At 37.3% G+C, this 21,593-nt stretch overlaps 1 protein-coding gene across 1 annotated transcript in view; it reads right to left on the bottom strand.

The window, feature by feature from the left end:
* The window catches only part of LOC127437630 (dual specificity protein phosphatase 8-like), a 57,074-nt gene extending 37,643 nt beyond the window's left edge, over positions 1-19,431 (bottom strand). Inside the window, exons 1-2 of the mRNA XM_051692664.1 lie at positions 19,176-19,431; positions 7,532-7,887 (exon numbers count right to left, since the gene is read on the bottom strand). Of these exons, the coding sequence (XP_051548624.1) occupies positions 7,532-7,762 (231 nt within the window). The 5' untranslated portion in view covers positions 7,763-7,887; positions 19,176-19,431. The remainder of the gene's footprint in view (positions 1-7,531; positions 7,888-19,175) is intronic.
* Between the last annotated feature and the right edge of the window lie 2,162 nt (positions 19,432-21,593).

Below are 21,593 nucleotides of genomic sequence, written 5' to 3' on the forward strand. Positions count from 1 at the left end.
AATGAAAAACCCATATTTGTCTATATAATTTAATTTAAATCAGTGCATTTAAACAGAAGACAAAATTTCTATAAATCTGTCCTTTATTCTAAAATGCATTCACAGAATTCTCTAAGTTTACCACTAGGGATGTTAATGATTAATCGATAATTGATTAATTGTCATTAATAATTTGATCGATTAAACTTATCGATCGTTGGTTAATTAATTTCAGAACAAATTCGTTCCGTAATCTTGCCATCAGACATTCATATGGCTATCTATACAGTCATCCACCACTAGAGGTTACTTGCGCGCTGCATGTCAAGGCTTGTCCGCATCACAGAAGAAGAATCACACAGAGGCATAGATGAAGACGAAGCAGGCTCAAAGCAATCAGTGTTGGACGTTTCTCTATAAATGAACATTGTTTTCTGCATACACCATGATAGTGTGTTAAAGTACAACATGAGCACAAAGCCACATTCACCTGACTCATCATCACCAGAGAAGCAGTTTGTTATGTGTTAGCAATATGTGTTATGATTTGATTTAATTTCAAATAAAGAAATAAGTCCAAAGGTCAGAAATATCCCACGATCCACAATGCGAAGATTTAATATGCAAGTTATTATTAACAGTAATTCATTAACAGTAATTAAACAATTCACAAATTTGTACTAAACATTGCCTAAATGTATTAAAATACACTGAACTAAAATGTCAATACTTGCATTCCTTAAGTTTATTAATTTAAATGATATTTTAAACAGTAGGCTACATGCACATATTATCTGGAGTCCATCATGAGTGTTTTGCGGAATTAATGTTAACAATTTATCGATTAATTGATCGTTCATTTCCATGACAATCCATTATGAAAAGATGATATCACCTGCCGAAGGTCGAACTTGGAAGATTACCACGTATTCCCTGTCTGCCTCAAAATCTTGACTGACTCTGAACGTTAAATAATTGCACCTTAGTCCTGGCTAAGTTTAAAAGGTCTAAAAGACCCATTCACACTTATCTCGCTTCATTTACCTGAGCGATTATGCAAGTGCGGCTTAGCTATTAGATAAGGTATTAAACCAAGGATACTGATTGACAGGGGATAGTGAGAAACTAGGCTTAAGCCTCCCTCCTCATCTTCCCGCCCATCTCCTACATGCCCCTCCCCTTCTGAATAAGGTGTTCCACTGTAATTGGATGAAAGCTAAATCCAGAAGGTGACATCATCACCTAGGGATTATGGTCTCTCAGAAGTCTGGCATCCTGCAAAGGTCTGTTGAAGCCTGGGTCACCTACAGGGCAAGCACACATGCTGTCACATTTACACCTATGACTTCATTCCACCATGGGTTAATGATGTCAACCTCTGTTTTTGACTGGTACAGTCAGTCCTGCTGGTCAACTCCAACATTTTTGGCATATTACTGGGAGCAGAATGACATTATTGCAGAATACATTTCATTTTGTCACCCCCAAAACCTCAACCAACTTGGTCTAGGCTATGTTCAAAATGGAATTCAGCTTACTGCGGAGTTTACACTGAATACTACAAACTATTTTTTACAAACAGTATGTGACACAGTGCGCATTATGCAGCAATAAACATTTCAAACAGAAGTATGCTACATTGTTGTCACACAGCTTACGTCAGCCAGTCGTGTTTGTATGCCTTGCAAACCTAAACATTTGAATAAACTGAATATTGCTGTTGTAAATTGTGCTGATATTTTTAGGTAAAGTTAAGTTTTCTTAAAAAATTAAAGTTATCCTGGTGTCTGACATAGATGAGATTTATCAAAATTTTGAGAGAAACTTGTGACAGTCTTGGAAGAATCAGTTAGAATGAGTTAAAAATTAATTTGTCAAACCATACATCATCGTTTTTCAGCAAAATTCTGTTTATGAACAACTGTTACAACTGTCATATGATTACATTTATGCATTCTACAGACAAACATTTGCATTAAAGTTTAATGATTAATTACAGATTAAGCTCTATCGACAGCATTTGTGGCATAATATTGATTACCACACAAAAAAAATTTGACTCGTCCCTCCTTTTCTTTGAAAAAAAAAAAAAAGTAACACAAATCTGGGTTACAGTGAGGCACTTACAATGGAAGTGAATGGGGGCCAATTTTTGAATGTTATAATACTCACGGTTTCAAAAGTATAGCCACAAGACATAAACAATATGCGTATAAACATGATTTTAGTGTAATAAAATAACTTACTAACCTTTTCTGTGTAAATTTATAGCCAATTTCACAACTTCGTTTCCAAGACGATTAACAAACAAACCCCAAAACCATAAAATGACTATAAAAATGACAATTTAAACAACTTTACAGCTCAAATAATACATTAGTTTTAACAGAATTAATGTAGTGCTTTTATAAAATTATAAACTTCACATTTCTGTTTCTAAACCCTCCAGAAATTGACCCCATTCTCTTCCATTTTAAGTGCTTCACTGTAACCTCCGTTTTTGCTTCTTTTAAAGAAAAGGAGGGGCGAGTCGAAATTAATTTTGTGGTAATCAACATTATGCCACAAATGCTGTCAATTGAGCTTAACTTGAATTGAACCCGGAATATTCCTTTAAAAATTTTACGAATCTTATAAATTGAACTCTGAAATTTGTTAAAATTGTCATTATAATTTATTTGGCTGTGTCATTTTCTAGAACAATTCATGAAAATTATCTTTTGGTGGAAACAAATTCTTATTAGAGAAATATAATCCTTTTTATTATGATTTATTTCTATGTTTCGGCAGTGACAAATTTTGAGAGAGGAAAAACATTACAAGAAAATATAATGTGAAAACTGACTGTTCTTTTTACTAGACATGTGTACTTAAGTTGTGGTACAATATAGACAAAGTTTTGGGAAAAGAACTATGTCTTTAAAATGTTTCCAATTCACTAGAAATGTCCATACATACAGATGATTACACTTAATCTAATTCATTGTTTTAAAACATGCAACTAAAATGTAGAGCGAGTAGAAATCTGACCAGATGAGCAGAAAAAAATCCTTATTGTTGAGTCATTATGTGCATGTTTAATTCAGTGAGTGCCACCCAGTTACCTAGAAATACAACTTTTGTTTGTTTCACATTTTTATCCAATTTTATGTAGAAACTCCTGTCAGACTGATAAAAAAAAAAAAAAGTAGTCAATAAAAATGTTATTTTTTAAAATTGCTGTAAATGAAAGGTCAAGCATCATCATTGCATTTTGGGATACAATATCCTTCACAGTGTGCTCTGTTGTGTACTGCATATTTTGGCACAGTATACATAAAGCATACTGAAGAAATAGTAAGAATAGTATGGTAGTATGCTATTTCGAACATAGCCAGAGTCACCCAGAGAAGTGCTATCGGGTTGTAATTAGGTGCCCACTTATTACTAAACCAAGCCGTACAGAGGTTCAGTAATAGCTAGGTTTCACCCAGAAAGACAAACGTGTTAAAGACCTACATTTTCTAAGAGCCACATGATGATCTCAAGGTCAGTGCAGAGATCTGTAATATATTTAGATTGTTTGCATGCTGTGGCATCAGCAGGATTTTAAAAAAAATGACATGTTCAATTTCTATACATATCACCATTTGGTGTCAAATACATCTTTGTGAAGAACATTTGACCAGTGCCATTCAGTTCTCACTCAGCACATTTATTACAATTTAACTTGTTGACAAGTACAGTATGTCCTCTGTCCCTTTGCACTATGGTCAGTGGACAGATCAGGACATAGTGAACAATGACGGAGCCATTCAAAACAAAATCAGTATAGGTAGCTACCTATGTTTGTGTGTGTGTGTGTGTGTGTGTTGATGTGATTTTATATGTATTTGATGTATACATTTTGCTGTTCCATATCCAGTCCAGTTATTCTACTTGTCTATTTTTATTTTTGTATACTAATAAAATGGCTTCCTTTTTTTGCATAGATGTTTCTTGGAACAATTTGTGAGTCTAGCAGTAAAAAGTTTATTTTCCATTAGTTGTCATTATTCATTATTACTATTGGTTATACTTTGGACGTTTCAGACCGGTAGCTCATTTGATTTTTTTTTTTTTTTTAAACAGTGGCTAAAATTGTTACATTGTTGCATTTTGTTCTTGGTTCTGTTTGCATTCACAAGGCAACATTTCAAAACTAACCAAGGCTGTGTTTCCCAAAAGCATCATAAGCCTGAGTAGATCGTAGAAACCACTGGCACCAATAGTCTCTACAATCAACTTAAGCTTGCGACAAAAAACTATGTCAATAAAAGATCGAGAAAAGATCTTACTAAAATTACCTCAGGAATTATAAAACAGCTCCTATATATAAAGTGCAATTATGTCTTATATAGTCGCCAAAATGCTATATCCATATTCTGATGATGAATTACAGTGATGAGCTGACCTTTAGATTTCTTCTCTGCAGATCCATCAGGTATGTTTATGGTTTTAATAGGGATATTGTTTGGTTTGCTGGTCCGTTGGTTCGGATTACATTCACACCACAAACGAACCGCTCCCGAGTCTGAGACCACCTCGTTCAAAGCAACCACCTAGAAACCACCCAGGAACACCTTATAAAAGGCTTAGGAATACTTGGCAACCATCCAGAATACACTAGCAACCTTCTCAATGATCCAAAAACTAATCAGAACCCTTAGCAACCTCACAGCAACACCCTGGAAACCATCATGAAGGTGACTTTTGGACGGGTAAGCACCACTCCCGTTTTCTTCAGAAAATGAAAAGATCTAGTTGTTGTTAAATATTTGAGCTGTAGTGCTATAAACAGTGACATTTTGAAAGGGCAATGTTCCTCAAAGTACAGGTTAGTACAAGACAAAGCTGTGTGGTCAGGTCCTGGAAAATTATCTTCCTTTCTTAGGCCATTGTTGAATCACTATGCCTTTCAGATCTGCCTATATGGCTGTCTTCGCTCTGGGCGACCACAGAGCCACCAGCTCAATGGAACATTCAGCAGCACAAAATACCATAAGCCAAGACTGTACCATTGCACTCTATCTACTGCACTTAACACTGACCCATTTACCACCCAGGCCAGGCAATTGGGTGCATATGTTGCCTTCTGCAGATGTAATACGAAATGGGCCGAACACTATGCCTTGGTGGACCTCTAGCATTATCTCAGTGTTGATGTGCGCTGCCTATCCATTAATGCTCTCTTTCACTTCCTTCCTTTATTCACACTCACAATGGACCACACTGGTGGCTTTTGGTTGCAGTACTGTCATCACTTTCAGCTCGCACATTGATGCCACAACTTCTGGCAGTGGCAGGTGTCCAAAGCCGGGGGGGGGGGGGGGGGGGGTGTTAGGGGGTGGGAGGTTTTTGTCTGGATCCTGTGCAAGTCATGTAGACGATTTGCACGTGCTCAGCTAGTGCTCTGCCAGTGGTCACACTAAAGATTATGATGTCATGCTTATCCAATAACAAAGAGTTTCCAGAAGTTGTTCCATCCCACCTCCTCCCCCCATTTACACCAGATAGCTCCAGCTTTATCCAGGACTTGCATTAATCACAAGCGTTATCCTCTTTACTAAGGGAGATAATAAAAGCCACACAGCCTCTAGGCTCAGCTGTGGAAAGAAATGGGGAAAGCAGCAAAAGAGTGACCCAGGAAAACAGTGCCACTCTGTTGTGTTCAGATGGCGTTGGTTTTGGCTAGCAGATAAAATTCAAAGTGCCCATTGTTTGTGCCCTTTTAGAATTAAATAGCAAACAAAGGCCCAGAGCTGACATTCATAGGGCCAAAAACTTACAATTTAGGTTAATTTAAATCAAAATGTGCCCAATTTACTTTCGTACTACATATTTCTGTTCTTAATGTGCATGATTCATCACATTTATTGTAAAGGAAAAAAAATGTGTCTTTGTAATCATTCATCAATTGCTCCATCTCTGACAACACTTTCCCTTTCGGCTGACAAAAACAATAATAACCAATGTATGTAATGCCACCTTCTTGCGAATAGTTAATGTTATTATAAGTTAAGGCAACTGTAGCAAATTGTGTTATATTTAGACAGAAAAGAAGGGCTACTATTGGGATAAGGCAAGACTGGGATAAGCCCTGCGGTTTTTTTTTATTTTTTTTTTTATAATTTGTTTCACTCTGAAATACATCACATTACAGAAGTAAAATGGGTTGCAAATCTCATTTCATGTTATCTTTAGACAGCCTAATCTGAAGCTATATCGGGAAGTGCACAATTTAGACAAAAGTACCAAGAGGAGTTAAAAAAAGTTAATTAATGAATGAATCCCTATTACTTACAAGTCAAGTAATTTTTATTTGTATGCGCTTTACACAACACACATCGTTTCAAAGCAGCTTTACATGAAAATGATGCTGTAGCAGAAAATGATGCTGTAATTTCTGTAATGTCTTAATATTACTTTCAAACCCAGAAGACAACAGTTAAACTTTTATGAAATATTTATTTTTAATATACTCTACATAGAAAATCTCTCTCTAAAATAGAGTTGGTTTCTTGAACCAAGATAAGTCTTATCAATACATATACAAAGTTCCCGGTCATCTAAAAGCAAAAATTAAGAGAGTGTCTGCAGTGTAGGTCAATACATCATTGGTGTGATTGATAAATGCTAGCTATGCTAAGCAATTTTCAGAAAGCAAAGCACATAATAACAGTGGATCAGTTTTTGACATTGACCTCATCAGCTGTGGCATGGAGTTTACATGACATCTGTCGGTGCTTGGATTTCCCCCTAAGAGTACTGTCAGTTTCACAGAGTGCCTAAAAATATAAAGTCTTGGCATGCCAGGCAGGCGGGAAAAAATGATGTCATATTCGAAGTAGAAGTCATGGAAAATTCAAGTCTTCAGTTTCAGAGCCTCTGATAACCAATAAAGCAATAGTTGTCCTCCAAATTTAGAATGGTGCAATCAGGGAAGATCAAGAGTAACTGTTAGAAGATGTCAACCATCAAGCCAAAGACCTCTGATCCAGTCGGATCTACTCACACATTTGATAACCAATAAAGCAATAGCGGTCCTCCAATTTTAGAATGCCGCAATCTGGGTAGATCAAGGGTAGCTGCTAGAAAATGTTAACCATCAACCCAAAGATGTCTGATCTAAAGTAGTCTGACCTACTTAAACATCTTCTCCAACTTCAAACTGACTGTTTACTACTTCGCCTAATTACAAAATAATTTTACATAAGGAAGTGTGAAATACTAAATGTGTGTATGAATTTGACTGCAGTTGTTGCAGGCTGGTGCCAAAGCAGAGACTCTTTAATGGGTGTTCACAAGTAAACATTAATTCATTACAATATTGTGAAGTGACATGGTTGTGAAGTCCACACAAAACTAACAGAACTGTAAATTGAACTCTTCAAAGGTAGCCGTTGTCCGCATCCTGATATCGACCTCCTGGATGCACCATAAGTATTTCAATTTAGACAATGTCATTCTTTTCAGCACAAACACGTGCATATAGACTCTTTTAAACACACTCTCTCAGTCACACAATTAATACCTTGACCTTTCCGTTGGGTTGCAGGAGCTCAGTAATGGACACCTTGTCCTGCTGAAGTCTCCTCTTGACCAGTTTGGAGCAGCAGACGTTAACAGCACCGTTCACATGTGATGCGTTGTATTCCGAGAACGTCCGACTATCGATGACCAGCAAACGGCCCGCCCCACGTTGGAGCAGACCAGCCAGGCGCTTGATATCCATCGTGCTGTGACGGCCCTTCTCCCCTGCCATGGAAGTACCCAGAAGCCCTCTCTGGATGAGAGTTGCTCACAACGATCACCAAGGCAGAGGCACTGGATCAGTGATAATCAGATCACTGACGCGGCTCACGGCGAGACATCAAGGTGCACATGTGGCTGTGGAGAAAACAAAGGCAAAATGTTTTATAGACAGCAATCACAAATGGGAAAGGCACATCTCATTTAGCTGGGTTCCTACCCTTTTGACCAATGAATTTTCATGACTTCTACAGTCGTTCTTGATTATTGGATGAGGAATTTTAAAATTAATTTTATGGAGATTGCTGGCACAGATTTCCATTTGTATGCCAGGTAGCAATCCTTGGAATTAAACTGATTTGAACAGTTATAAGTTTTAGTATTCAAATGTCTACAGTTAGACAAAAAACCTCCTAAGATTTAAATGAGGCACAACAGTGAGTTGCTTAAAGAGCAAAATCATTAAAATATTTTAGGCTAAGTTTATATAGAAAAATGTAATCACCCTATGGCTACGTTCACACAGTCTGTGTTTGGGATTGACAACTGTATTTACTTAAAGGTGTGAGTCTTGAAATGTCCTGTTCATACAACAGTTTACATTAGCAGTTCGAATGATGTCTATTTGAAAGAACAACCGAAGTCACAACCTGTTTCACATCGCAAACGTGAGCGAGGCATGAACAGAGCGTATTTTTTTCCACGTCCATAATAACAGATTAGAGCATTTACGTACATCGTAAGCATCAGCAGCCTCCTTTCCAAAAGGTTACCGGTTAGAACAAAATAAAATAATGGTTAATAATGTTCTTTTTAAAATAACAGACTCTGCTGCACTATAAGGGTAATTGCTATTCCAACTGCAGTGTTGCCAGATCTCGCAAGTGAAACAAGCTACATGGTCTGGAAAAACAAGCCCAAAATAAGCCACTTGCCTCACCAAAATAAGCATAAATAAGCTATTTTTCCCCCCCTGTATGGTGGATTTATCAGCATAAAAATCATAACAAGCATACAGTTAATTAAGAGTTAGGTATAATTTTATTTACAGGTCTGCTTCTGAGTCAAAATCCGGCAGCATCAAAACTGTATTAATGCATCATATCTAACAATAATTCAGTGAAGTCTTGGAAACAAATGAGAAAAGTACTTTTTACCTCTAATAATGTTTTCCCTGTTTCTGGATTAGCCGTGCATGTATATGTAGTGATTATACATAGCTGTTAAAAAGGTCTTCATTCACAGAATGCGACATCCACAGCGGGCAATTAGGCAAAGAAATGTGTGATGCAGCAGTTTCCTTCAGGATCAAAGCATGTTTCATTTTTTCAGGCAACAAGAAGTGGTGCATTTCCAAAATTGTACCGTGATAAACCCTTTCATGAAAAAATTATCGGAACAAAATGAACCAGTTATAACCGGTTACCAGCATTTAAAAATAAAGTTTTTACTCCGGAACAATTGAAAATCACTTTGTTCCGATTTTCGGTTATGTTCTGCTAAAAATTGTCCGTTTTCGGTTTTCGTTTCTGTTCCTTGAACCATTTCTAGTCCCTGTTTAAACAAAAACATATTGCCATTCAATGGCTAAATTTAACTTAAATTCTATTTTATAAAGCTGATTGATTGAGACAAACACAGTGGTCACCTTCCTTTGTTGTGCAAAACAACATTTAAAGGCTCGCCACCCACCCCATTCATGTACAAACCTAGTTTATCCACTGAATGATGATGTTTGTGAGCTTATTGCGTTGGCTGCCATTACATGAAACTTGAAAAAAAATATTAACCTACAAAACCGGCATGTCTTACTACAATTGACGCCGCATTATTAATAAGTCCAAACAAGGCACGAGTTCATCTATCAGATCATAATTAACCGACAGCAGCTTTGAATGCTTTTAAATGATTGCAAAGCGCAGCTTTTGCACGAGCAGCCGGTGTAAAACAGCGGCTGAATATTTGGATGACAAGCAGCTATATTTCCGTCACCGTGAGTAAATGAAATCCTACATGAAGCACACAAGACATGCATGTACAGTGGTTTTGAGTCCTGAAAATTTGCGGATGTCAGTTCGGATATAGAATGCAGTTGTCACTCTCTTAATAACCAAACTGTGTGTGAACGTAACCGTATTAAGCACTCAAAACAGGCCTGACAACCGTATTCTGCTGCTGTGTGAATGTGGCCTATATTCCATGAATTCTAAGATTTCATTAATTGCCATGACTTTTCAAAAAATGACTTTTTACTACGTTGCGGCAATCATCTTTATCTGCGCTCTTGGTTAAGTAAAGAGAATCATGCTGAGCAAGTTCGTTTATTTTAGTTAAACGACAGCTAGCTCTCTGAATTGAAACATACATGGATTAATGGCACAGACATCTCAACTTAACTCTATTATGTACTGAGGTTTATTACTGCCACAGTAACCCAAGAACGCATTATAAGTACATACAATGTAGGGATATTAATGATTAATCAATAATCGATTAAATGTTGATAATAATTTGATCAATTAAGCTTATCAATCTTTAATTAATTTCAGAACAAATGCATTCAGTAATCACACCAGCAGACGTTCATAAGGCTGTCTATACAGTCACTTACTGCTGGAGGGCGCTTGCACGCTGCATGTCAAGTCTTGTTCGCATTAAAGAAGAAGAACCACATAGACACACAGATGAAGACGAAGCGGGCTCAATGCAATCAGTGTTCAAGCGTTTTGCTATAAATGAACATTATGTTTTCTGCATACACCATGATAGTGTGTTTAATTACAACTTGATAACAAACACTGTTGATCTGCCGGTCTCCTTGTTTCATCCCAATTTACAATTATGTCAGTGATCGCCGGTAAAGCACGAAGGCATGTTCACCTGAAATCTCATCATCACCAGAGAAGCGGTATGCTATGTAGGATACTGAGTTCATGCAGCGTGTTATTATTAGACTTAATTTCAAATAAAAAAAGGCCAAAGGACGAAATATCCCATGATCCACAACGTGAAGTTTTGATGAACTGAAAAATGTATCATGTATACAAGTTATTATTAACAGTAATTCATTAACAGTAATCAAACAATTCACAAATTTGTATTAAACAAAGCTTAAATATATTAAAATACACTGAACTAAGAATATTTTAAACAGAAAATAGCAATATTTGCATTTCTTAAGTGTATTCATTTAAACAGAAGGCTACATGCACATATTTTTTGGAGTACTTCATGTGCATTTTGAGGCATTAACATTAATGATTAATCGATTAATTTATTGTTAAATTTCCACGACAATCGATAATGAAAATGTCCGAAAATTTACATCCCTGCTGCAATGGGAACGCATGCTTGCAATGCGTTGGTCAAGCATTGATTTTTGCATTTGTCTGTTTGCACAAAGTATGTTTATGCCTTTGAGACACTCATGAAACAGGAACCGTCTGCGTTAGGGCAAACTAAGTTTCGGGAATATGAAAGCCAGATGCAGCCTGAGTTGCATCTGCTCTCACACTAAAATCTTCCATAGATTCATCAAGTGCCTCCTCTCATGTATCCCCAATGATCATAACACCTATTCTTAACACTCCAGCAGTCTTCAAACAAACAAACGTGCAAATGTAGACCACAGACACTAATGTACGAAGTATAGAGTTACTTCATGCGTAGTATAGATATAGTGCAAACATGTCTGCTTCAACATTTGGGGCCCTATTTTAAGAGTACAAGTGCTAAGCGCAGCGCTATGCTATAAGTCTTGAGAACAAAGTAAATCTGCATGGCCATGAAGTTTTGGTATTTTCGTGCAAGCATGCGCCAAGTCTAGGCGCAAGTGGGTTTGGCGAAATTGCGCACAACATGCTAATAGGCTGGGTCAAGTGCAATTTAATTCAGAGGTTAATCTCCGGTTATAGAAGCGCTTGCATCATATTATATAGTCCATTTTCTCAAGCAACAGCAATACAAACAAAGACAGCACATTCATAAGAAGTTGGTAGCGTAAATAAACTGTATACAATAAATAATAAGAATAAATAATATGGGCAAGATCCTTTTATATGCTTAGAAATTTTTATTCTCGTCAGGATTTGGATGTAGGCTCTGTTAAAATATAGGGAATATAAGTATTATTAATAATTTTCATCCACTGACACAAATCATGGCAAGTATTAATAGTCATTGTATCGGCACGCATTTCAATTCTACCAGTCGAGTTTGATTTTAAACACTTTACAACAACAGGTGGAAAAATACCAATACAAATTAGATCATAAATACAATTGTAAATATAAATATAATAATAATTATTGAAAAATAAACCATGACCTCAAGAAAGTTTAACACAAATCTCATACATTTTTGTTTCATTAAACGGCTACAATTCTGATTGTCAGGGACATAATTTGATTGCTCTGAAAACAGACCTGCTTTTGAAATGTCTTAACGCAATGACCTATTTCTCAGGAAAATAGCAAATTGTGCTTTGCGCCACTTCATTAGCATACAATACACCTGCAGTTTGTGTGCATACACCCAAAGATAGCCCAAACACTCCAACTCACACCCACTTGCGCTTTGTGCTGCCATGAAAACAGCACTTAGAATTAGCGCGCTCACAAAAATTGTATAAGACGTAGCGCACGGTCATTGCGCCTAGCGCTGCGCTTTGCGCACGCAAGGAGATACAGCCCTTGATTTTACTGTTATCACAGGATAATTAATAATTTGATAATCTGAGCCCTTTACTTAATACTATTTACTCAACTATAAACTGTAAAAAGTGTTTACCTGCAGTTGATAACTTAAGGTGCTATTTCTACTTGATCTGAATATAAAAGTTACTTTTATTAGCTCCTGCAAGGTTACAATTGCAGGTTAGCACTTTATGATGTATGATATACTGTTGTTGTGATATAAAATTACTCAAACTCAAATATTGTCATACTGCCCACCCATAGTGCTTGATAACAAGTTCCCATAGTTTTATTGTGGTCACAAGAACTGGTGTAACTATGGTATTTCCTATGGAATCTAGGGTTGCCATGGTATATTTTTGAAAAGGTAATAAACAAACTCATGAAGCTATAATGTGTGCCTATACGTATTTACTTTAATTATGAATGGAAAAACTGATCCTAGGTCAGCAATCTTTACCAGAAACATGTGATCCAAACAGATGCGTTTTTTTTTTTTTTTTTTTTTTTACGGGCAAAGAGGATGTGACGTTAAGAAACAGAACCAATACAGATTATGTAACAAGACTGGAAAATATGTGCCATTTATAGCCTTGGCTGCAAGGATCATATGTAGTCTTTCAATAATCCTGTTATTGCAGGAGGACATTTAGCCTAAATATTCTGCTTTGCAGTCTGAAAACAGTTTTATGTTCATTGTACGTGCATTTGTTTATATGTATCTGAGTTGGAGGGAAGGGATTTGTAAAGAATATGCAGACAGAAAGTGAGATGCTTTTTATGACTGTATGAGTGGGGTAATGTGTTGATTTGGCCTGAAAGGGCAGAAACATTCAGAACATTCATTAGTGATATTCAAAAAGCTTCATTCTGACCACATGAATAGCCAACTAAGGATAAGAAAACAATAGCTTTAGCAATAGCAACATTGTAGTGGGTTTAATTATTCAAATTTTCTTTGTCAAATAGAAGTTTATCAATTATGACTGACTAGGGATGTCCCAACACCAAATGTATCTGTTAAATTCTGACAGAATACAAAATATATGGAATATAAAATACAATATATACAATTTATTTAGAGCTTTACTCAATCCAAAAGGCTCACATTAATCATGTTCCTCCAAAGTCTACTCTCTGCCATACCAGTTGCTTCTGCAGTTAATCCAGGATGGACTTCAAAGACATTAGTCATTAATCTTAAAGTAAAAAAAAATATAAAAAATTATATATATAATTTTATTTTATTTTTTTAAAACAATGGACCTTCACACTTACTTAATTTACAAATTTAAAACCATGACTTGCACTGACTTTCTCTGTCTAACTAATGGAAGGTTAACCACACCAAAAGTGAAAGCTGAAGAATGTAAGACTGCTTCTCCAACCGGGCAAACCGAACCATAACACGCACCGAACAGCAAATTCTGCTTCTTTAGAATTGATGGATTTGATGGACAGCCTTGGCACCTTCCACTCTCATGAGTTTGTTTTCTTATGAGTTTCCTCGAAAGGTTAAAAATGCATTCTTGCTATCTGCAACATACAGTGTTGTGCTTTACCATGTTTTAATGAGCTTAGCAGAGATATTAAGCAGCAACTTCAAGTTAAGCAGATGATCAGGATAGGAACTTTCTTTACCAACCATGTGCCAAGTATCAGACTGTAAGCAGGGTTTTTGTTTTAAAATTGTACTTTTTTATTTCATTATTTCCATTTTGTCTTCATTTCTTTAATTTCAGTTTGTCTTTGGAAAAAGAAAACTATTCATAAACAATTAAAATTAACTACAATTAAACTGAAATGAAAGTTTTTGTTATATTTAATTTTGTTTCAGCATTTTAATTTTAAATTTTGATTATTACTTTTAATTATTAGCACCACCACACACACAATACACACCAAAAATATGAACTGTTTACATGTCAATCAGATGGCCTCATTACTAATTGGGTGGTTCTTTTCAACATATTGTAACACACTCAATAAGGATGAATTGTGCATGGTAAAAGTGCCATATATTTGCATGCATTGTCTGTTCTGGTTTAGTGCCCGATTCACTAAAAGTATTATGGATATCAGGTAACAACGCAAATGCACACATAAAATTTTTGCTGAATGCAATATGCATGATTCAATTCTGATGTTGTGGGCTGACTCAGTGCTAGGTTTTGGAAGATGCAGCAGACCACCTTGATCCAGCACCCTCTGTTGGGACTGTACAGCATCACTGTGTTCCAGGCATCTGAATCATCTCTTTAACATGCCAAAACTGGATATATGCAAAGATCATTTTATCATCATTTGATGAATTATTGCTGCAATCATCAATAGAAAATGTACACAAACGTCTCTTTTGAATAAAATTCAGTTTACCACCTGCTTTCCTCAGGTGGTAATAGCACAATGTAAATTGTGTCTGGCAAACAGCACAGAGTTTTGTGAATAAGGAGCAATCTATAATGAACCTAATTTACATAAAAAGGAGGCGTGATTTTGCGGAAAGGAATGACAATGACTTGATATAAATACTCAAGACGTAACTCTATTTCAGCGATGATAGCACCTGCTTAAACTAGATTGTGGGTGGTTAGTTAATAAGACACAGGTTTTTCAGCTGAAAAAGCACAAACAAAAGTGGTGCAATTGTTTAGTGAATTTACCCCAATAGTCTAAAGTCAGGCTTGGGAGATTAGGTTGTAAATCAGATCATCTAACAATGACTGAAAATATGAAAATCTTTTTGTAATTTTATTGAGCTTTTGTATGTATTTTAGCACACATTTATAGTTTCAGTTTAGTTTTCGTTCTTTTTAAGTTATTTCATTTTTAAACTTTTTGACATTCTTATTCCGTCTCCCTCTCATGCTGTCTCTCCGTGACTGCATTAAGGGAGGGTGATGCTGCAACACTGAGATATCTGCAGTGCCATGCAGAAATCATAAGAGAGTAATTGATGCATACACACACAGACATCCACACACATCTATGTGCATAAATATAGTAAAACATCAGAAATATCAATAAAGGAATTTCAATTATATTGCTATATAGGAATCATTTGCTTAAATAGATACAAAACAAGCATTCAGACAGAAAGTTTGACAATATAAACAAGTGTACACATACAATCTGTATTTCACTTTTCAGATTGACTGTTTCTTTCTAAACAATTTGAAGCCACATCAACATACATCAGTTTCATAATAAACCAGCTCATGATCATGTAACGTCACATAAACAAACCCAGTGCAGTTTAGTGCAGATACAAGCGACAGCTCGCTGTGCACCAGCCTCATGCAACCAGCATCCCAACATGGACGCCTTTGTTTTGATCCCAGTTCCCAGTCACCATAAGTAACCATAACCTGCATTTCACCTTAACAAAATCACATGCAGAATTTCAGATATGCAACAAGCCACCAGAGACCAAAACAACCTCCTTACCATCATCTCTCTGATCTCTCCACAGAAAGGATGTACAGCCACACCTTCGAGAAAAGAAAACCCCACTGTAACCTCTCCTGTGCTTGGGCTGATCGATAAAACAACAACAGCCTCCCCGTGGCCTACGGGATGTGATGGAGAAGTCGGCAGAGAAGTGGAAGCACATCAGAGCATTGCAAGGCTAACGCTGCATGTGTCTAATGCATTCCTTCTGCTTGACAACTCAGGCTGTGAGTTGCGCTGTGGAGGGAGGGAAGCACTAGGCTGTGCACTGCAGTTTGACACTGTCTATGTGAAAATAAGAAGGTCTGGATCCCACCGTGTACGCCAAGTGAGCGCTACCATGCATTATTATGCAGATACCTATTACTATGCAGATACCTGTCTAACGTGCTTAAATGCATTGCCGTTTCCAAGACGACAAGGCGTGGCACACTTTGTTATTTTAGTTGCAAGTCATGCACTCAATAATCATCATTCCTTCTATGCATATTTGCTTTAATATTTACATGACTCCCTTGAAACAGCAGCATAAACAGTGGCGCAAAATGCTAAAGTAGAGATGGGCTGATATTACACAGTTGCCATGGCAACAGAATTTAAAAGAGGAAAAAGAAAAAGGTGACTGGGCATGAGGAGAGGTTGTGGAGGCTGTTCGGCACATCCCAAAGCAGGTAACAATTTCAGCAGCTGTTCTACTGATTTCTAGGGATGTGATACTGCTTCCAAGAGCGGCATGAGGAGATATGACACAAAAACAATCAGGTTGGAAGGGCTTGAAGCTTCTTTTTGTAGTTCACACACTCCCTGTGGAAGCAAACAAAGAGAAGTCCATACAATGTTTGTCAAACACCTTTAAAAGCATGTCTGTGCTTAAAGGTGAAGTGCGTTAATTTTCTGCTCAACTAGCGTCACCAAATGGAATTTCAAAAAGAATGTTTCAATTAGGGGGGCCTGGGTAGCTCAGCGAGTAATGACGCTGACTACCACCCCTGGAGTCACGAGTTCGAATCCAGGGTGTGCTGAGTGACTCCAGCCAGATCTCCTAAGCAAAGGTTGCTAGGGAGGGTAGAGTCACATGGGGTAACCTCCTCGTGGTCGCAATTAGTGGTTCTTGCACTCAATGGGGCGCATAGTAAGTTGTGCATGGATCGCGGAGAGTAGCATGAGCCTCCACATGCGGAGTCTCTGCGGTGTCATGCACGACGAGCCACGTGATAAGATGTGTGGATTGACGGTCTCAGAAGCAGAGGCAACTGAGACTTATCCTCAGCCACCCGGATTGAAGTGAGTAACCGTGCCACCATGAGGACCTGCTAAGTAGTGGGAATTGGGCATTCCATATTGGGAGAAAAGGGGATTAAAAAAAAAAAAAGAATGTTTCAAGCTGTTTCTCAAAAACTTTTTTGTTTTAATTGTTGACAAACTGTTTTCTCGAACAGATTACAAACTGTTTTCTTGAACAGATTTTGCACAAGTTGCGCAAAAGGATCATTGCGCAAATCTACCTTTATACTTAAACCACTTATGACCATACCCCGATAAAGGAAACTGTTCAAGACCTTCCATTTTTTTGGCCTGAAAAGCATAATTGGTTTAAGATTGTGCAAGTGAATCCAGTCAGTGTTGCTGTGTTAGGCTGGTTGGGATGCTCAAACAAACTAAGTTTTAAATTTGATTTTGGGGAAATCAATGTACAAATTGCTTACTTATAGTTGTCTCTGCATATTAAGCTAGGATATGAAAATGTATTCTAACATAAAAAAGACACACTTCAGTTTTAAAATGTCAGTGATCACTTTGTAATGACATACTGTATTATATTGATGCACAACTGCGAACAAACACTATTGAATGGAGGAAAAAGGAAACCAAAATATCCTAATCCGGGTTATTCATTAACTATATGGATGACATCATTTAATTGGACTCTGTGCCATAAGCATGTTGATTTAGACCATTGTTCGCTCCTAAGCCTGCATGCATTTGTTAATCATTGTTGCAATGATATCATCTGTTATGATGAACTGGATTTGTTTTACAAGAGCCAATGTGCAAAAAGGTTTTCAGTTAGACATTGTAATCTGAAGACATTTCAAATCATGACATTAACAATATTGTATTGCAGTGCTGACGATCAAAGCACCAATACATGCAATAACAGAGAATCCATGCAAACATTCCCTAAAACAGTCAACACTCTCTGACACAAGTTATCTTTTTGAGACAATCTATTACCTTGTGCGCTCACCCGAATCCTAACTATTATGAGAAAAGCCACTAAACTGGTCTCAGCTCAGCAAGATCAGGCAACCTCTAGCAACACCCATGTTCCCATTTCTGTTCAATGGCTGCTTACCATTGGGTTGGTAACTGCAAGTGATGGGCAGCTCTCCAGGGGCCTAAATCCTGACAGCCACTGAGATTAACGATCTGTCCAAGGTCAGAGTAGTGCACACTGCTACCCTGAACTGCCCCATCCATCTCCAGGATTGTCTTATCAGTGATTCTGCACTATGCCACTATGTAGACTGCTTACTACTGCTGCAGATGCCTCATTTTCATGTCAATTTATGACCTAACACAAGCCAAAGTAAATAAATAGAGATATCATTCTTATTGGGGGAAAAAAGTACACTTTACCTTTAAAGTGATCACTTTATAATGACATATTATTAATATGATCTGTATATACAGTAGCTTATAATATAACATCAATATTATTATAAAATAATTATTATAATTTAATAGCAATTAATGACCCATTACAGGCCGAAGTAAATAAAGAAATATTACTCATTGAGAATGGGAATTCATTCTCCTTGCAAATGTACAATATAAACCTGTTGCCTGCCATCCAGACTGAGGACTTTACTGTAATAACAAAGCCACCAGACTGTGTGCATGCTGCAAGAAACATATTGATGACAACCGTCAATCAAAGAAGCACAAATGAAACATGTAATCCATGTGTCGTTTAATCCCTCAAATCTTGCATTATATGGTGCAATATCCTATTCAACAATAAATCGATTAAAAAAATGCATGCAATTGATAATGCAAAAATAAATGCAATTATCACGTCATTCTAGTTTTAAATGTCATTGAGATCCATTCTTGCCCTCATGTAGACAAACGACTAGTGGTCGGCACACGCAAGTACGTCCATCTCCAAAACTACAATCGCTTTATGACGATCATCAAATACACCCTATATCATATGCACGGTCCTCCTAAATCGTATGTATCAAATATCTGTACGCCCCTCTGAAACCCTGCACTCACCTCAGTTTGCCCTGATCCCCAATATTTCAGCTGGTCTCCATGTAGGGCACTGTGCTCCGATAGGAAGCCATTCGCCAACAGACGTCACTAGTGTATATAATCATGAGTCTGGATGAATCTGTCCTACTGTACATGCGAATAAAATCATTAAAACTCATTCATTCGCCTATATCGCATCTGCGCCAGCTAGTAACGCGTGGCCGAATAGTTAGATAAGCAATAGTACACATTAGCCAACGGGAAAACAGAAGGTGCACTTAGGCACTATAAATGAACTAAGGATGAGGTCATGGTTCTGGAGGAAAAAAATGCAGCTGACGTCACCTCCAGCCAATGGGAGCCTGTGGCCCAGGAGGTTAGCTGACGTCAGCTCACTGATCCGCAGATTAAAGGTACACAGAGGCTTTAAAGAGAGCTGCCTGTGTTAGGGTTAGTACGCACTTTGTAGGTCACTCGTTGAACACGAGTTAAACGTGATAGAGTGCCAAGTGAATATTTAGTGCCATTTTAACGAAAATGCATTATTCATAAACAAATGAACAGTGCCACATGATTTAGCTAACAATTGCTGAAAAGTTGTTTCATCATATATCTGTGGCAACTCTAATTGTATAGTTCCAGATTTTTTTATTTGTCCGCTTTAAAGTTTATGAAGTATCAACAGAATGTGTGACAGAACGGAATTCGTGTCGGACAGCGCCCTCTTCTGGAAGGGATAGCGTATGATTGAAAATGGTAATTTTGTGCAGTTGTAATTTGCTACATGCCTGACATCTAGTGGTGAGGAATTGAATTACACCCTTCCATGCATTTAATTCAATTTCAAATCAGACGGCACAGTTTCCCACATAACCGAAGAGGGACACACGTGAAACAATTGTTTTAAATTAAATCACAGTTAAAAATTGAACGAAACTGGTGCTAATCAATATGATCATGCTTCACCACATTTCTATTATAATAAAAGAACGTTTAAAAATGAAATATTTCTTATTTTATTTATGCTGAAGCGAGCCAGGCAGAAGTGAAGGCTCAGAGGCCTTCATTGGTTACTTATTAATGGTTTCAAACAGCTAATGCATCAAATTGATTAAAACTGCTGCAGAAAATTAAAGTAGATGACGAGTACAGAATCTCATATAATAATATTGTGTGCATCATCACATATCACATAAGAGGAACTTTCTTTATAATTTCACATGTGGACATTTAATTTTATAGCATTTGTCATCTATAAAATGCTTACAGACGTTTTACTTTTCTATTTTATTACATATTTCATACTTTGCTATAGTCATAAAATGTTTGTCAACATTGCATTCTGTATAGCAAACACTCACAGCAGTGTTAAAACTATGCTCTCACAATGTAAAAAGTTCATCCAAATATGAAAATATGGCCAAAAACTTTTTAAAAACGTCTCCGGTTACACATGTAACCTCAGTTCCCTGAGATGAAGGGAATGAGACATTGCTGTAAGCACTATGGGGAGTGTCCTTCAACACAACCTTGTTGAAACCCTTATACAGTCTGAGCCCCACCCCTGTAGGCGCACAGTCGGCCTATATAAGCAGGATTTGAATTGAATTTGAGATGAATTTTCTGGGAGTGAGTCACTCGTATTATGAAACTCTGAAATAGTAGTACGGCCAGCTTTTGCAATGTCTCGTTCCCTTCATCTCAGGGAACCGAGGTTACATGTGTAACAGGAGACGTTCCCTTTCGATTCAGTTCATTGCCATTGCTGTAAGCACTATGGGGAACGATATCCCATCACGCCACACTACGTGACATTACACTCCAAGAGTTATAACACTAAATAGAGATATTCAAAAGGAGTCACAGGCCACAGGCCGCTGACTTATAAGTCATATTAAAGTGTATATGAATAGTCCCATGTGGCAGACGCCAGATGGAAATTTATGTAGTCTGGGATCTATATGAACCATATAGATATACACAATATGGATTATTAAGCCTTTCAAAACATGATTGGAAAAGCAGGTTTTATTTCTTATGGGAGTGCTTATGACTTTTAAAGAGGCAGTTCAACAGCATAAAATTAGGTGGCTGTGTTGATTATAGTCGGTAGCCCACCCATAATAAGGGCTTAGGCTCAATGTAAGAATGTAAGAATGAAGAATGTAAGAAGCTCTCTATACAGAGAGGACTTGTGAGGAGATGGATGCCACGTCCAGGATATAAAATCTCGCAAACATGTTTTGTGAGGACCATCCTGCTGCCAAATATATGTCCTGTAATGACACACCGTTTGTCCACGCCCATGAAGAGGTCATGTCTCTGGTTGAATGTGCTTTGACACCAATAGGGCAATTCGCACCCTGTGATTCGTAAGCGAGGGCGATCGCATCAACGATCCAGTGAGAGAGCCTTTGTTTGGAGACGGACATTCATTTT

Source organism: Myxocyprinus asiaticus, chromosome 48 (assembly GCF_019703515.2).
Source record: "Myxocyprinus asiaticus isolate MX2 ecotype Aquarium Trade chromosome 48, UBuf_Myxa_2, whole genome shotgun sequence".
In the NCBI taxonomy this organism is placed as follows: domain Eukaryota; kingdom Metazoa; phylum Chordata; class Actinopteri; order Cypriniformes; family Catostomidae; genus Myxocyprinus; species Myxocyprinus asiaticus.